Below are 18,261 nucleotides of genomic sequence, written 5' to 3'. Positions count from 1 at the left end.
GAGGAAAGCCTCACATTCAGCTCCGGAGCGAACCATTAAGACAGAAATTAGCTCAGTTCATCAAGGGAAGCCAGCGGAGGGTTTTCCTCGCTCTCCTACCTCGTTCCATCCCTCGCTCGGAACCAGCAGGGGATAAACCCATTGCATTTGGCAGGGGAGCGGCGAGGAGGCTGCTGAGCCTGCACTGAGAGGCAGGAGCAGGTCCCAGCCTGGGAAAAGTAATTTTTCCCAGTGCCAGGGGGATGAAATCCTGGCTCAACTCCCCCCCAGAGGCGGCTTGGGGGGGGATCGATACGACGGGCGAGGGGTCGGAGGGGTGTGGATTTAATTGCTCTCGCATTTACCGGCCACCTCTGCTCCGAGTCATTTACAGCACACTAATTAATCATCAGGTACCCAAAGCTCTCGCTTCCAGATGATCTTTTTAAGGTGGCCGTGCCCCGAGAGAGTCGATGCTCTATCGATGAGGGGCCCTTTTCCCGGGGCAGCAGCACGTGGGATCGATGGGGCCGCAACGATCGCCCCTTCCCACCCCCGCGGATTTGGGGTCGGGCTCGAAGCTACAGAGAGATCCCAGCACTGTGGTGGGCTGCAAACCCCTGGGAGTACACCCAGACTATCAGCTGGGGGAGAGATTGGGGTGAAAAACGGCGTTTTGGTGCCAGGAAGCTCCTTGAGCAGCACCGGGGCAAGGGCAGGATGGAGCAGGATGGGGCTGGATCTGGCACTGAGGGAATTTGGGGGAGAACTGTGCTTCCAGAAAAAAGAAAAAAAAAAAAACACCACAGAGCTGATTTCACCATTTTCTGGTGCTTGACGTGTTTTTGCCCTTTTGAAATAACTTTCCATCTCAGAACACCCAAATTTTAAATAGAACCTAAAGTGACGAGAATAAAAAAAAAAAAAAGATGACTTTTTCACGAAACCACAAACGATATCCTGTTTTCCTCCTCTGTTTTGGGGAAGAGAAGCTGTCCCTGATGGGAATGAAGCCATAATTTCCCTCTTCTGAAGGAAGGTAAAGCTCAGGCTCCCCCAGGTGATGGTCAGTGCTGGGGACTCAGCTCCTGGGACCCACTCATTGCATTTTAAAAATAAAATACCCAAAACTAGAGCCCAAACATCTCTCAGAGGAAGATGAAGGTGAAGCTGATGGGGTTCTAGGAGAGAGGGGACACAGGTATGCCCTCCTAAGGGGGTCCCAGTGCTGCACTGTCCCCTTGGCTTATCAACCTAGGCCTGGGTGCTTGGCCCCACAGGGAGGAAAAACTGCTTTTAAACAGCTTAAAATCCTCCCTGGAAGTTTCAGGAAGGAAAATAAATCCTTTGCTCAAACTCCAGCCCTGCCTCCTCTGGGTGAATTAACCCAGGCACGGGGACTGCTGTGGGGACAAGCCCTCCCACCCCTGGGACAGCCCTCCCACCCCTGGGGATGTGGTCACCAGTGACTTTCCTGGTGCATCTGAGACCGTTCCCAAAGTAATCAGGGAGGAAAAGCCTTGTCTGGATCCCATGGGATGCTCCCGGCCATGCTGAGCTTCCCTGCTCCTTCCACACACAGGATGCAGGGAGGAGCTTTCCTACCCCCTTTTCCCAACTCCAGAATTCAGGGATGGGCTTTCCTACCCCCTCCCACACACGGGATACAAGGGAAGAACTTTCCTACCTCCTCCCATGCACAGGATGCAGGGATGAGCTTTCCTACCCGGGAAAGCTCACGGGATGCAGGAGCCTTAAAGGAGTTTCTTACCAACTCCAAACCTCCTTCAGCTCTGCTGTCAGGGCACAAAACACTTTTGTGGTGGCCAAACATCCCACGGGAGAGCAGAAACCTCCCCCAGAGACCAACCCTGCAGCCTCATCCCCCTGGGGGAACATCCCAGCAGCACCCTCAGCTTTGCCATTGGGACCACTACATATATATATATATATCTCTAAATTTTGTTTCCCCCCTTTCCCTTTCTTTTTAAAACCCAACTCCAGAAACTCCATAGCAACCCGCAGCTCCCGGGGTTCTGACTCCAGCGCTTCGCTCGGCACTGTCACTTCGTTTCAGGCTACCCCCGGGTAGGTGTGAGGAACTCCAATTAAGCATTCCGCTGGCTCCCTGTGTGGGGGGACAGGCTCTGCCTGTGGAGGAGGGAAGCCTCGGCGGTGACTAATCGCTCAGACACCGGGTGTCTGTGGCACCAGGGGAGGGCAGGCAGAGGGTTTTCCTTCGCCGTGTGTGCAGCTGCCTCTGCATTCCCTTTTCGGGAGATATTGCGGCTCCCCGCCGGGCTCGGGGGCTCCCGGGCGGAAGTTGGAAAGATCCCAAGGATCTTTCCGGCGTGGCTGGGGCTCCGTGGTGATGCTGTCGCTGCTCTCACTGCTGCAGCTCTCACTGCCACAGCCCTGGGTCTTTGCTGCTCCCCCCTGGCGCAGCCCCGGGGTCGCGTTTTCAGAGGGAAAACCAGATTCCTGAGGTTTTTAAGGAGCGGTTGGTGCCTCTGCCTGTGCATGTGACTTTTACTCCCTTCGGATGAGCATCCCCTAAATTTGGGTGAGCACTATCAAATTTGGGTGCCAAGCCCCGAAACAAGCAGTTGGCCCTTGGCTGAGCTCCCAGGAGGAGCGGAGCAGAGGATCCCACCCTCAGCCACGAGCCCATCCCAGGCAGAGCTGTTCCAAACCAACCCCAGTGCGAAGCATCACATCCCCATCCTGCCATTCCCTGTGTGAACAGCCTGGCTCCATACACCTGCCTGAATGAGGGTGATGCACTGCACACATGGGGCACAACCACCCAAAAACCGCCCCCCTTTAGCCAGAGCAAGGCCATTTTCCCGCTGACACTGTGCCTGCGTCACCGACCACCCTGGAGAACAGTGAGCCAGGGCAGGGGATGCGCGTGGTGGTCCCAGCCTGGGGATGATGCCCCACTCCAGCAGGGACACCCAGGCATTTCCCAGGCGTTTTTAAGTGGCTCTGTGAGCCGGGGCAAGGGGAACAGCCCAGCCGGCGGTTCGCCCCCGCTCCCCAGGGAGGAGGGAAGGGGGCCGGCGGCCGCCCCCCGCCACCACCGTGGGCAGCGGCAGGATGTGCTGTCCCTCCCCTGCACTTCCCAGCGAGCACTTTACATAACTTCTGCTGCTTAGTCACAGCTTCGGCTCTTTTTTTTTTTTTTTTTCCCCTCTTTTTTTTTTTTTTGGAGTGATTTTCTCAGCCGCATCAGAGCGCGAGTCATTTCGGCAAAGGGAAGTCCCTTCCTTTCTTCCGTTCCCTTGGTAACTGCACAAATTTGCTCTTCAAATGATTCATGACCGGGGTGCTGTAGGAGTTCCCTCCTCCAACACAAATCGCTCCCACACAACCACACATGCCCGATTAATCACTGATTAGCGTCTCTTCCACAAGGTAGACCCGGAGAGCGCACGGGATCCACCGCTCTCCTCCGGCCATCCTCGTGGGGTCCCGGACGCTCCCGGGGGTCCCCAAACGCTCACAGGGGGACACACACAATGGTTTTCAAGAAATCCCTCCCCCAGGACACGTTTTATGGGTTACATATGAAGTGTTCCCGTGGTGGTGGGATGGGAGCTGAGTGCTCTCCGTGGAGCCAGCAATGGAATCAGAGCTTGGCGCTGGCTGACGCTGATGGATAAACCTTCCCTAAACTCCAAGTTGCACCAGCACAACTTTAGTCTTGTTCTAATTCCTGTTTTATCCCCTAAACTGCCATAGGTTAAACAAGCAGAGGGAAAACTGGAGTACCAGGGTGTTGCCTGGCATGCTGGAAGGTCAATCCCTCCCATGAGCCAGGCTGGAGGGACAGAGCCCCACAGTAAAAAAAAAAAAAGCCACTAAAGGGCCACAAAACAGCCAGAAAAGTCCTTTTTGCACCCAAAATGCCACAAAGCAGAGCATCATCCCAGTGCCACAATGGTCCTCCACACAGCTATACCTGCACCACCTGCTTGGGCAGCAAGTTGGGATGGAGCAGGGAGTCAGTGAGCACTTGGTTGCCTGGAATATCTCAACTGGAAAACAAAATTAATGTGCAAAGTATCTGCCTGCCGTTTTGGTAGGGTTTATCTGATTTATTCTCTCCTCGTTAAGAGGAGCTAATTAACAAACCATCGTTTAAATAAACAGCAGTGAGAGTGTTTGCAACCTCGGCTTTATTGAATTGTGACAAATTATTAGCCTCTGCATGTTAAATGAAACAGAAACATCAAGGGGGAAAAAAAAGAAATGAATTCCCATCAGGATAACAACGGTACCTGTGAGGAGACGGAGCAGAGGGAGCGACTCACGGCACAGCTCCTGGTCAGTGCGACAAGAGCGTGGAAATATCCCAAACAACCCCAAAACCAGGTGGGTTTCTGGGTGCTGAATGCTTCAGCACTGTGGTTTCACCCCTAAATTCACCGCTGTGGAATGGCAGGGCCGGGAGCACCCGCGGGACAGGGCTGGGATGAGCTGGATGGATCCAAGCAGCTCGCGGCTCCCGAGAATCTCTTTGCAGCCGCCGGTAATCACCTCGCTCATCACGGATCCTTGGCAATATAATGATAATAATCATATAATGCACGTCTGTGCCGAGCCTGTCAGCCCTGCACAGCTCCCAGAGCTCCGTTGGCACCAGGGTGGGGGACTCTGGGGAGGGGTTGGCACCTCTGGGGGTGACACCGTGGCCCGTGACCTGTACCGGTGCTGCCCTTCCAAGTGTGGCACCCAGAGCAGGTGGAGGAGGTTTTGGGATATTTTGGGGTCCCCCCTCCTTTCTCCAAGCCCCAAAATGGGTGCAGCAAACGCACTCAGCCCTCTCAGCAGAGCCCTGACTCTGCTGCATCCAGGATATGGGGCAGCAGTTCCCAAAATAAGTGAAGATGTTGCACGTCCACCACGTGCTTTTAGATCCTGCTGTGCCAGGGGGAATTGCTTAGTGGCAGCTCTTCCAGGGCTTTGGGAGTGTAATTACCTGGGAGCATTAATTACGAGGCAGGTGAGCATAAAGCCGAGTGGCAGCTCACGTGGGGTGGGGATGTTGGGGTTGGCAGGGATGCAGCAGTGGGATCAACCCCCTGCCACACCAGGGCGAATTTCCCCCCAGACAGAGAACCCCAGGACTGAGAACCATAGAATCATGGAATCATTTGGGTTGGAAGGGACATTAAAGCTCATCCTATTCCACCCCACCTCCCACCAGCCCAGGTTGCTCCAAGTCCCATCCAACCTGGTCTTGGGGGCACTTCCAGGGATGGGGCAGCCACAGCCTGTGCCAGGGCCTCACCATCCTCAAGAGAGAAGAATTTCTTCTGTAGAACTTGGAGTGCAAATCAAATTTCCCCAGAACAGCAGCCTCTTTACTTATTTTGGTTTTTTCTTAGTTCTTTTTTAATTTTTTTTCCCCTTTTATTAATAAAGGCTTCATTAACAAGCAGCGACAGAAACTCACACCAGGGATCTGACTATTCCAAGGAGCCAAGTCATCAATTAAACCAACATTTCTCTCTGTTCTTTCCCTTTCAAACCCTCGGTTTCATCACCAAAAAGGAGAGTCAAGAGGGTTCCAGCAAGGAGGAACAATACCATGGCACCAACGACTACATCTGCCCCTTCTCCCCCTCAGCAAGGCAGCAGATCCCACTGGCACTGCAGGTTTTCAGGGGTTCCACAGTGTCACAGATCCATGGGAATCAGCACACAAACCTTACCCTAACCCTAACCCTAAAACTCTAACCCTAACCAACACTCCAGCACCTCCCAAAATGTAGATTCCTCCTATCTCCAGGATACCCAAAAGCAGGGGTTTTTTTCCTCCTCTAGCATCAATTCACCCACTAAGAATCATTCCTTGCTCTGACAAGGTGTTTGTCCTGCTGGGATGTGGTCACGAGTGCTCTGTAAAAGTGTCCCCAAGGTGTCCCTACAACTCTTCACGCAGCAGGAATAGCAGCAGCCAGCAATTAGCAGCTGATGTCTATTATTTTTGATAAACCCCAGCATTTTGGATAAGCTGGAGCCACGTGCCACGTGCTAGAGAGGAAAAGTTTCCTGTGGAGCACGTCCCTTTGGGATGGGCACAGGGACACGGGGCAGGTCGGACGAGCAGCCGGCCCCCCACAGCTCCATTTCCAGCCTCTCCTGGTGCAGAAATTCCATAATTTTTAAGGTTAATAAAGCCCTTGTTTGCTTAAGACAGCACCTGTTTCTATGGTGACACTTGCAACCCGGAGCCTGTTTATCAACCGGTGATGAGAACCGCGCTGACAAACGCGAGCGCCGGAGAAGACACCGCCGTGTCTGAAGACCAAGAGTGGTGCCAGGACCTCTGGGAGCGGGGATGCTGTGGTCCCTGGGCACCCAAACCTGCCAATCCCGCATCCACCTGTTCCCCGCTCCGCTCTACAAAGCCGTGGGGGCGATTGGAGCAGCGGGAGCTGCACCCAGAGCACCCACTGTGGGGGAAAAGCCATTGATGGGATGGGTGATGGGTGGGAATGGCTCTCCTTCAAAAACATGGGACACAGGTCCCATCTCCAACCCTAGACTTGACTCTGACAGCTCCGTGCCTCAGTTCCCCCATGGCCTGCCCTGGGAAGGGGTCTGTGGGGGCAGCTGAGCCGAGCTGTGCCGGTGGCAGCAGCGCCCGGCGGGTCCCGCTCCGCTCCAGCCTGGCGCAGGATTTCTCCCGGCTGGCAGAACCGGTTTCCATAACGACTTTCTGTTACAAACATATTTTGATAAAAATAAAGTTAAAGCAGCGAGGCTTTAGTGGAGTACAAATTCACTGCTCTCGCCCTCCCCCTTCCTCCTCCCCAAGGAGGGGGAATAAAGACGGAAAGCTTTCCATTTGAAGGGCAGTATTTTCTCCCTTCTTTTTCTTTCCCCGCTGAATACAAAATGGAAAACCTTGTTTACTGGGTTTCGCTGTAAACTGGTTCTGACTCTGCCTGGTTACCTGATGCTCTACAGTATATACAGGATAATGTGATAAATTCATTTCCAATTCACTGCATTATCCTTTGAATATTTTAATGACTCATTGAATGGAGTAAAAAAAAAAAAAAAAAAAAAAAAGCTATTTCAAATGAACAATTATGCTGCATTAGAGTAAAGGCTGATTATATTTAAACACTGCTTCCATGGATAACGGGACATATCGACCTCCGCCTATAAGAGCTAATTTGGCTCTTATCTCTAAATAATTTTACACTGCAAATTACCATGAAAACCTAAAGGGTTTTAAAAACATTCATCAAAAGATATTATTCCACTTTGTAGCAACATTTTTATTTAAATTATTTTGAATAGGAGTGAAAGCATCTCTCGTGTTTGACAATCGGAGCAGCGGCGGAGCAGCGGCTGATAAGGAACGGCGAGTGGCACCGGCGGGATGGGATGTTCCACCCCCAAACCCCACCTTGGGAGAGCGAATTCGGAGCCAGATCCCAAGCTTGGTGGCATGCCAAAGTACTGCAGCACCCAGAAGTGGCATTTTAGTGCTGCTGGAGCTGCTTCCTCCAAGCTGGGGGATTGCAAAGCCGGGGTGATGCTGAGGTGATACCCGAGCGATGCCGGGATGATACCCAAGTGATGCCCGAGTGGTGCTGGTGGTCCTGGGGGCACGCTGGGCAGTGTTGGGGTGATACCCAGATGATGCTGGGGTGACACTGGGTGATGCTGGGGTGATGCCAGGCCACTGCCGGGCGCGGGGGCTTCGCCAGCCCCCAACCCTCGCACCGGCCGCCCCGTCCCTCCCCGCAAGGAAGGCACTCGAAAGCCCCTCTTTGCACCAAAGCAACAGAAGGTGTCATGTAAAGCCTACACGGTTATTTTAGAGCCAGTGTGCAAATAAGCCTGTCAGCTGAAGCTCCTCGGAGCCAAGACTCCCATATACCCCCCAAACGATCTGCATTTCAACGAGACACCATGTGTGTCTGAGCCCGCCGGCTCCGCCGCAGCCATTTGGGGCCGGGGGCTTGGGAAAACTCCCACTGCAGCCCCGGTGGGATGCACTGGGACACCCCCCTCTGCACCCCCAGCAGCGGGCACCGCGCTCAGGGCTGGGCTCAGGTGGTTTTGTCCCGGTGCCCTGCCAGGATGGTGCTGGTTTCGGGTGGTTTATAGTGCAGAGGGGATTTATACGCGTTTCTGTGTGTGTGTAGATGAGAGATACGTGTACACACACCCACGAGAGATAGATGGGATATATATATCCCATCATTACAGAGATCGTATCAATATATGCATTTTATATATAATATCACCTAGAATCATAGAATAGCTCATGTTGGAAGGGACCATGAGGACCATCGAGCCCAAATCCCCACTTATATATGCACATATATATATATATTTATATATATTTATCTCATGATAAGAAAGCTTAAGGAATAGTTGGGGTTGGGATTGGCCCCATCCCTGCCAGAGACAAATCACCTGGGAATGGGAAAACCCTTTCCCTTCCCAAAAATCTCCTTCTCCCGCCCCCCTGCGTGGCCTGACAAGGAATTCCTGACCTTACATACCACAAACTGAATTTCCCAAATGCCAAGGGGGAAAAAAACTGAAGCACCTTCCGTTGGTGCTGAAGGTTTTAATCCTGCAAGTCCCTTCTTTGCTTAAATGATTTTATACTCCGAAAAAAAAGAAGAAAACCACAATAATTAGCAAGAGAGAACGCCTCGGAAGGATCTGCGTACAGAAGGAAAAACAAGAGCTTGGGCTCCTTTGCGTTCAGTAAATATTAAAATTAATGAGGGACTTTCAGGACCCTGTTGTTAGAAATGCAGAAGGGTTTCTGTGAAGGATTAAAACACAAAACAACAACAACAACAACAAAAAAAAGAAAATAAGCCCTGTACACAAATTCCTGCAATTATTCCCAACGCTTTCTATTTTTCAGCCAATTATGAAATTCATGGAAAGTATTAATATCCGATTTTAATTTGCTTAATATTCCCATTAACAATAAAAAGTCTAATTAAGGTATCTGTACAAAGAGCCCTCAGCAGTAATTTCAGAGAATAATAGAGGAAAACGACGAGATATTTCTTGTTAAATGCACGCTGCAAATTAATTGATATCTTAATTAGGCTTTAGTACTAAGATTATTAGTTAGATTGATTCAGGGCTGAAACATCTTCATTTTTTAAGGGATAAAAGCAAGCAGAAGAGGAACAAACTGATTCTCCAAAATATTTCTGGAAGCAAAGCAGCGACACACCGGGACATTTCGGGAGCAGGGGTGAGGACTCATCCCACAGACACAGAGTTAGGAAGCACCAGAATTCAGCCCAAACCCTTTTTTCCTCCGGATTCGAAATCTTTTCTCCTCCCCAAAAATATCAAAACCAGAAAGGGAATACAGATTTTCACCCAAACCACTTTTTTAACCACAAAATCCACCCGGCAGCAAGAGCTGTTTGAAACGACGCGTTGTCTCCACACAGAAAACCGGTGGTGGGGAGTTGTTGGCAAAGTGGTTTTTTTTTTTTTTCCCCAGCATTTCCTTAGAAGAAGAAGGGAAAAAAAAAAGGAAAAAAAAAACCCAACAGCAATATTTTTGGACCAGCCTGGCTCTATATAGCCTGAGGAAGCACTTCCCTACCTACACGCCCAGCACCATTTACATTTCTCTGGCAAACACTCATCCCTCGGGATTTCGCTTGAGATGCTGCTGCACTGGGAGGGATGTGCATCCTATGGGAACCCAGCTCTCTGAGGCAGCACCAGGATGTACCCCAATGTTTGGGAATGCCCCAAGCTGCCTGGACCCCACAGGGGACTCACCAGGATGTCGGTGACCACCCAGTGCCTCCAGTACCGGTGCCGGGGGTTGGCTCTGTTGGGAGCGTCGGGATCCACCATCACCAGCACGTACTTCTTGTGCTGCAAGAGAGGAGAGCAGAGCACTGTGGGCACAGTGTATGGAGCAAGGAAGAGCCCCCCCAGGGGTTCTATAAGCCCCCAAATCCATGTTTTTCCATGCTTTCCCAAGAGCTCTTTGACGGTTGATCCATGTAAAACACGCAGAGGTGAGCGAGGAACGTGCACCAGGGCAGGCCACAATCCTGCCTTGGGAGGATTTATTTACTCCTCGTGGTCTAAATCTCTTTAAACACAGGAAAAAAATGTGTTTTCTGCCTCCTCTAAATAAAAGGTACCAAGGGGGAATTCCCTCTGCTTCCAACCATGCTCTAACCACATCCCACTGCAGTGCAGGGCAGAGCAGTGTGCCACAGACACAATCTCTGGGAGAAGGTGATGGGATAGTTTTGGGTGGCCAGGGACACCCAAATGTCCATGAGGGTGGTTGTGAGGAGCCCAACTCTACCTCACACGCCCTAAAATAACTAAAATGTGTTCCAGAGATGCTGCAAGAAGGCAAAGCTGCTGCCTCACCACACATCCAATGGGTCCAGTACCACTCCTGGGTGATGGAAGTGGGCAAAGTGAGCTGGGGTTTATGGATGATACCGGCTCAGTCCCCAGGAAATCCCCACAGCCCACCCCAGGTCCCCACTGCAGGCGCCCAGCACCCAAAGGTGCCACCAGCACTGAGACAACGTGGATATTTTGGTCTGCTGAGGATGGAGCTGGGTTTGAAGTGACCTCTGGAGGGAGGCTGTGGATAGAAAACCTGCTGATCTCCAGGGATTTGGCAGGACCTCAGGCACCAGATTATCCTGCAAGCACCCAGATTAAGGGATCTATATCCTAATAAAACCTCCAGGTGCGTCTGTCAGCTCACCAGTGGCACCACTCACCGCTCCAGGGCGGAGCTTTCACAAACAGCTGTGGGATTTAGCCGTGCAATTCCCACTGAAATTAGCTGGAGCTCTGTGGCTGCATCCCCTGGTTGCTTGTGAAACCAGGCTGGGATTCTCAAAGCGAGGTTCTTGGGGCTGACACAATAGTTTTTTGCTCTATTTCCCAACCTTTGGTTGGGGCAAATGGGGCAAGTGAGCCCCGGGGTGATACCATAGCCAGAGACCTCCTGTACCCCCTTCCCTGGGCATCCCACCAGAGCCATGCACCCCTCAGGCCCCCTTGCAGACTCCACCTCCACGAGAAGTACCAGTTTAACCAGAAAACGTGGATTTCAACCCATTTAGCAACCGACTTGCGACAGTTGCAGAGAAAATCCCAAACTCCTGCAACCACCGCTGCCCCGGCCCATTAATCCCATCCTGGCATGGTCCCTGGAAGGGGTTACACCAACCACACAGATTTGGCACAGGGGGTGTGATGGCATCACCACGTGAGATCCTGGAAGATCAGGACCTCAGGGCAGAGCCACCACCTCCCTGCCCACGACTCCCACAGCTGCAGCATCCCAGAAAACAAACCCCGGCGCCACCACATTCCCTGTGGCGCTGAAATCGGCGTTTAACGGGAAGGAGGAGAAGGGAGGGGAGGGGTGGCAGGGGAGGAGGGGGGAACGAAGAAGCCCAACAACCCAAAAACCCTGCGCTGGAAGTGTGAAGGAATTTGAGCTCTAACTTTGGGGAGGGTGGGGAGCCGAGCACGGCGCTTCTGAATCTCTCGGCTCCGCTCGGAGCCCAGCTGGTGGGAACAGAACGTGTAGTCATGGGACTGTCATCGTGTGCTGTCCAGGTTAACATGTAGCATTTCTATTACTATTAACAGACTTTCTGCTCCTCACTCCATCTGTTCTTCGAAATAATTGCAGTTGTACAGACCATGCCTTCGCTCCAGGCAGGCTCTGGGGAGAGGATAGTGCTTTTATGCAAAAAAAAAAAAAAAAAAAAAAAAAAAAATTAAAAAAAAAAAAAAAAGGGGGGGGGGGAAAGGAAAAAAAAAGTGTTAAAAAATAACAGCAAACACGAGAATAGAGTGCAAGTGAAGCTAACAGCAGGCTCGGAATTGGGGACAGATTGTGGCCTAGAAAGGTGACAGCGCACGCGGCCGGGGGCCGGCGAGGCCAGACCCCCGTGGGGACGGTCCCCGGGGTCAGTGGCCCCGAGCTGGGCTGGCACCGGGATTTTTCCCTCTCCTTACCTGCTGGCCACCCATAAGAGGCACAATCCCTCACCTTCCACCTAAAGATAGCAAAGCCCTCCACGACCCGAGTTAATCCCAGCCGCTTAGGTGTGTCACAGCCCTCGCCAGCACCGGGAGCTACTCCGGAGGCTGCACCAAAACCACCCCAAAACCCCCTCCCCAATGCCCTCAAAGCACTGCTGTGCACCCCAAACATGGGTTAGGTGTGTTTTTCGCTGCTTGGAAGCAACAGCAGCCTGAGTGCTGGTGATTTTTGGGGGTTTTTTGATGCTGAAATCCCTCCTCGACACAGGCTAACAGCATTAGCTGCTGTCAGGGCTGCAGACGGGAGCCAGCCCGGAGTGACACGGGAGCTGCTCAGCTTTACAAGCATGAACCAGCCCCGGGGATTTTTGGAGAGCAGGAAAAGTGGCTTTAGATCAGAAAATTCCTCCAGTGCAGAAGAACGGGCGGTGTTTTACTGTGCAGAGGGAAGGGAGGAAGGGGGAGAGGGAAGATAAAGCCACTTTGGGCTGCCACAGATGAAAATTCAGGGTAACGAAGCACTCCAAAAACCTTGTCACCCTTTCCTGCTCAGCCCAGGCCATGGAGGACCTGCTGGTGTGAGGGACCCAGTGTCATGGTTTGGGTTGGAAGGGACTTTAAAGCTCATCCCATTCCACCCCCTCACAGAGGGGGAATTCCTTCCCAATATCCCATCTATCCCTCTGGCAGTTTGAATCCATTTCCCTTGTCCTGTTTCTCCAGGCCCTTCTCCCAAGTCCCTCTCCAGCTCTTTTGGAGCCCCTCTAGGCCCTGGAAGGAGCTCAGGGGTCTCTCTGCAACCTTCTCTTCTCCAGACTTGATGTGTGACACCAGTGGGCTCACCCTTCCAAGGGTCACCCTTCCCTGCTCCCCGGGCCGCTCCTCACCCTGGGGCACATTAAAATTCACATTTAACCACTGCAGGGATCTGCTGCCTTCCCGAGGTCTTGGAGCCGTGGCTTCACCCACCTCATCTTTGCCCTCCACATCCCTGGGAATGGGCATCCTGCCCTGCTCCACCACCTGACACGGAGCCAGGGCAGCAGAGCAGGTGGCAGGTGACACCAGCCCTGCACTCCAAGTTTTCCCTGCTGATTGTTTCTGGAGGGGAAGCGGCAGCAAAACACCCAGCTCCTCCTGCAGAAAGCATTAACCGCTCCAATTAGGCACAGGTTTAGGAAACTTGCTCGGAGACTTTTCCAAGAGGCAGGCAGGCAGGCAGGCAGGCAGGAGAGGGATTTGTGTGCCGGGAATGCACACACGGAGCTCAGCAGATCCCGCCGAGCCCGGGCTGCACAGGAATTAAAGACTTATCCAAATGAAAGCAAATAGGGTGTTAAGCGACACACATGTAGAGCGAGCGGTTTCCTTGGAAACCAGCGCACATGGAAGCACCACACGTGCAGAGCTCCGGCGTTTTCGGCAGCGCCGGGGTGGCCGTGGGGCTCTGCCCTGCCAGGGGTGCCTCTGCTGGGGCTGGGCATGCAGCTGGGAGAGCCCAGTGGTGCCCACTTTTGCATCTCAGTCCCCTTGGCAGCTGTTTCTTCAGGGCGTGTGGGAAAAATGGTTCAAAATGTGCTTTCTCCCGGGTGTGAAGGGGAGATGGATGGGGCTCAGCTTGGCTGGCCACGCTTGCCTTAGGAATTCCACCTCAAAAATAAGGGACAGAGCCCCAGCCAGGCCCCCAGCCCAGCACCTGCTTCCCAACAGGCAGGTTTGGATGGTTTTGAAAAGTCCACCTGGATCCTCCCCAGCTCCTCCATCCCTCAGAGCTGTTCCCTGTGTTGTTCCCCCCTGTAAGCACCCGACCCCTCACCACACAAGGGGTGAGGTGGTGAGATTTCCAGCTGTCCTATTGCCACCCACACATCCTTTCCAGCTCCTAAGGAATGTCCCCAGGTAGGGAGCTGCTGTGGAAGCAAACCATGGCACCAACAGGTATGTGAGCTGAAAGGCCTTCTACCTCCCTGAGAGCTCACAGCCTAGCATGGCACCATCCCATATTACCCTGCTGTAAAGAATTTTGGGGTGACAGATGGCACGAGGTGATCCAGAAGAGTCCCTTAGGTGTGGGGATGGGATGGGGAGATGCATCCCAAGCATGCAGCGCCCACACTGGAGCCAGGGAAGAGCTGAGTTTATGTAATTACCAACCAAAAAAACTAAATACACCCAAAACCACTTCCCAGAGCAGAGCACGAGCTCCTGGATGGGCAGGGAAGGCGGGAAAGGTACTCAGAACCTTGGCAAACATTATTCCAGTTCTCCCAAGGGATGCCTCGAGGGTCCAACCCATGTCCCACCAGCGCAGGAGCCGGAGCGATGCCGCTGCTCCCACGAGGTGGAAGCACCACAAGCACCAGCTGAGAGTCAATCTGGGCTTTTTTCTTGGCTTGTCCTCAGTACTAAAAAGTTTCTATAACAGGCACTGAGCTCTCAATTCTACTGCTGCTGCTGCTGCTGCTTCGCCAAAGAAGAAATTCCAGCTCCTTCCTCGGCGGGGAAAAAATTGTTTGCAACCGAGTTGTTGTGGCTTCGGGAAGGAGATGCTGAGCGTGGCAAGGATTTCACCTTCTTATTTTAAACCTGCCCCTCACCACTTCCCCGGGCAGAAATAGGTCAGCAAAATGAACCCTCGCTCCCCAGGACTTGCCCAAGGGAACTTCATTGACTTTCCAACACGCTGCAACTCTCCCCGTCCCTTCGCTCTCCCTCGGGACTCTCTCACTGGCCAAATATTTATGGAGCCTAATGTGCTAATGAGAATTGATTCATCTGGGGTTGTTAAGGAGCGTGTTAAAGGTCTGTTCCCAGATTAAGGCCTTAGGATGCTCTAAGGGATGGATTATTTGCAATGAAAGAACAGTTTGTTTTCCCCTTGTGGCAGATTAAACCAGCTCCGTGCAATAAGACTGCAAGGCGTGTGTTGCACACTCGACACAAACGGGGCAGAAAGTGGGATAAATCTTCCAAGGGGACGCTGAAAATACAGGTGATTGTGCCTCTGGATTGTTTTTAGGGAGAGAGGAGAGCAACAGGCTGTGCTCCCTCGCTCAGAGACCCCACTGTGGCTCACGCTCTGAGTTTCCCCAGTTTAAAGTCCACCTCGACCATCATCAAAGGGGGCCATGGGGGGTATGGGGCAGCACATTTCAACCCCATCTTGCATCCAGAGGAGAAATCCAGGAGGGAATTAACACCCTGAGACCATCCCCCCCCACCCCAGCTGCCGAGCTGCTGCTCCATTCCCATCTTTTTTTTTTCCCAGGAGCATTTATTTACCAGCCTTTGGGCAGCACCCGCTAATGAGCAGCACGCAGGTGTCCCCAGGCTGGGGACAGGGACACCGAGGCCGCTCCGCAGGCAGGGGAGCCGGGATGAGCTCGGGAAGCCAGGAGGAGGAGGAGGAGGAGGAGGAGGCGAGCGGCCGTGGTGGCAGAGCACAGCCTTCCAGCCCAATTACCATCACGCGAGGGGACACATGGATTGGTGACATTTGACATTTCCTACACGATATTTTGATGCAAAATGGCACCTCCGTCACAAATTATTTTCCAAAACTTGGCTTGGGTTTCGGGTGGTGTTTCTTTTTTTTTATTTATTTTTTTTTAATATTTTTTTCTGGGGGAAAAATAATAATAATAAAAAAATAATTAAAAAAAAGAAATAAAAGGATTGCACAGGGTGGTGTTTGCAACCCAGCAAAGGGAAGGGTCATTGTTCCACTTCCATCCCAGCCCACTGAGTGTGCAAAGCAAATGGTATCAAGGGGGGAAAAGTGCACCCAAAAATTCCAGGCCCTTGGAGACGCTCAAAAAGCTTTTTCCCTGCTCCCTTCCCATCCATGCAGCAAACGGCTCGGGAGCATTAGGGGCTCGGACTCCTCCTGGCAAGACAGGGGTTACCAGCCCTGGGAATCGCTGAACTCTGTGCTACCAGACACCTTGGGAAAGCTGAAATGACTTTAAATGCCTAAACATTTTAAAACAAACCCTGGAACAATTCAGCTCCCAACTCCTCGCCTGCTTTCTCTCCCTCCTCACTCTCTCTCTCCCATTTTTACGGTTTCCAGAGCTGTTTTACGCCTCATTACCTGCACACTGTGAGTGATGTCTGTCGGTCCTAGAGCTGTAAATACCTTAAATCATGCTTCATTAAGAATATCTCTGGTGCTATTAAAGAGCTATAATAGACAACGAGTTAACAGATGATTAAATATGAACTCCATTTGTGTCACTCACCGCGGGCAGGAAGAGGCTTTAAGTTTTTTAAACTCGCTCTCATTATCTGGGGAAGTGGGGCTGCAGCTGGCAGGGATGGAGGGGGATGGAGGGATGCTCCCTTGGAGATGGAGGGATGGGGTGGAGAGATGCTTGCATGGGGATGGAGGAATCCTCTCCCATGGAGACAGGGGGTGTTCACCTGGGGATGGGGCACAGGGATGCTCCTGCCTCAGGAACACCCAGGAGGGACCAGCCCCTCCACTTTGGGACTCTGAGCTGACAATCCTGGCAGCCCTTTGCTCACATTTTCCCACCTGGAGTCCGATAATAAGAGACTCCAAAGCAGGAGGAGGACAATGAGGAGATGCTTTGGATGGGATGGGGTTGGGGAAGGGATGGGTAGCTGGGAGAAGGCCGGATGGGATGGGGGGATGCATGGATACCTGGGAGGAAGGGATGGAGCTTGGCAGAATGGATGGAGATGCCAAAGGGACCAAGCGTTGCTGTCTCTCCAATAAAATAATAGCTCAGCACAAGTGCCAAATTGCCAAAGCGCAAATTAAATAATAATTAATATCATTAAAATCCCATGAGCACAGAAAAATACTGGGGAAAATGAAATAATGAGTGTTTTCTCCTTTTCTGGATTAAGTCTTGCTCTGTGACAATAAAGAGCGGTTCCAGGGGCAGCTCCAGCACAAGGGGATTATCCCACTGTCACAATCCCGGCTCCCTGCCGGGCTCAGGGCTGTGCATGGTGCCAAACACCTGGCACACGTGTCCCAGTGACAAACTGGCCACTGTGCAGAGAGGGAGACAGGGGCACAACAACCCCCACCACCACCCCAGTCCCAAATCCCGCTGCTGCCTCCATTTCCCCCGTGCTCCAAAGGGAAAATCGTGGCCTGATTCCCTACAGGAGCAACAGCAGGAGAAACTCACGGGTTGCCAGCTCTCACACTGATCACGTCTCGACCCCTCGATGCCACCTCCGACCCCTCTCCATCCCCTCAGGGACCCCCGGCTGCCCCGGGGCTATGCAGGAGGCCGGGGGGGTGCAGGGGGAGGGTTGTGGCAGCGCAGGGGAGGGACAGCAGCAGGCAGAGGGGACACAGTGCCACGCTGCTCCCGCGGGGCCGCGCCGGCCGGGCCCGTAATTGAATCCGGGCGCTGCAGCTCGGCGGTGATTAAGTGAACTGGAAATGCCATTTCCGCCTTGGCCAAACTCTTTAAGCGCCCCGAGCTCCTTATCAGCGGCTGCCGCTCCCCTCTGCTCCCTCGCCGCGACCTCACCTCCCCTCCAGCTCCGGGGTCAGCCCCCAGGGTCACCCGAGGAAATTAATCCTGGAGCCCCTTGGGAGCTGGAGAGGGAAGAAGAGCTCTCTGCTCCGTTTGGGGGGGAATTAAAGCGCTTCAGGAGCTGCTCTGCCCGGCTCCATCCCCATCCACCGCATCCATTTACCTGCTGCCGTCCCCCCCTCCCACCTCCCAGCACCGGGAATTTGCTGCTTCCGAGTTGTGAGGATCCAAAAGCACAGGCAGGGCCTTCTCCCCACCCCTATGCACCATGTGTAATATATCAGGAATGTATAGGGAAAATGCATATCTAAATGTCTTATATACATATAAGATATAATGCAATATATTATATATTCTATATAATATATATTCTATATAATATATATTCTATATTCTATGTAGACTATATAGAATATAGAATATACAGAATATATAATATATATAATATATATTATGTATATTATGCATTTCCATGTAGAAGTATATTTCTATGTATATTTATCTATATATTTCTATATTTCCATATAGAATACACTCTCTATAGATTCTCTATATATTTTATATATATCCTTATATTTTCTGTGTTCTACATGTATCCTACATATATTCTACATATATGCTCTCTATGTCCTATGTTTCCATATAGAATATATATTTCTATGTTTCTGTATATGTATATACATATGTATATTTGTGTATA

At 52.0% G+C, this 18,261-nt stretch overlaps 1 protein-coding gene across 4 annotated transcripts in view; it reads right to left on the bottom strand.

Annotated features, from left to right (window-relative positions):
• The window catches only part of PEBP4 (phosphatidylethanolamine binding protein 4), a 79,422-nt gene that overhangs the window by 25,051 nt on the left and 36,110 nt on the right, over positions 1 to 18,261 (bottom strand). For all 4 annotated transcript variants that reach the window (XM_050325849.1, XM_050325847.1, XM_050325846.1 and 1 more), the window contains exon 6: positions 9,781 to 9,879. In XM_050325849.1, coding sequence (XP_050181806.1) covers positions 9,781 to 9,879 — 99 coding nt within the window. The remainder of the gene's footprint in view (positions 1 to 9,780; positions 9,880 to 18,261) is intronic.

The sequence above is a fragment of the Myiozetetes cayanensis genome, unplaced genomic scaffold (genome assembly GCF_022539395.1).
Source record: "Myiozetetes cayanensis isolate MyiCay16 unplaced genomic scaffold, myiCay2020 scf30, whole genome shotgun sequence".
In the NCBI taxonomy this organism is placed as follows: Eukaryota; Metazoa; Chordata; class Aves; order Passeriformes; family Tyrannidae; genus Myiozetetes; species Myiozetetes cayanensis.
This window is presented reverse-complemented; position numbering and strand designations above follow the sequence as displayed.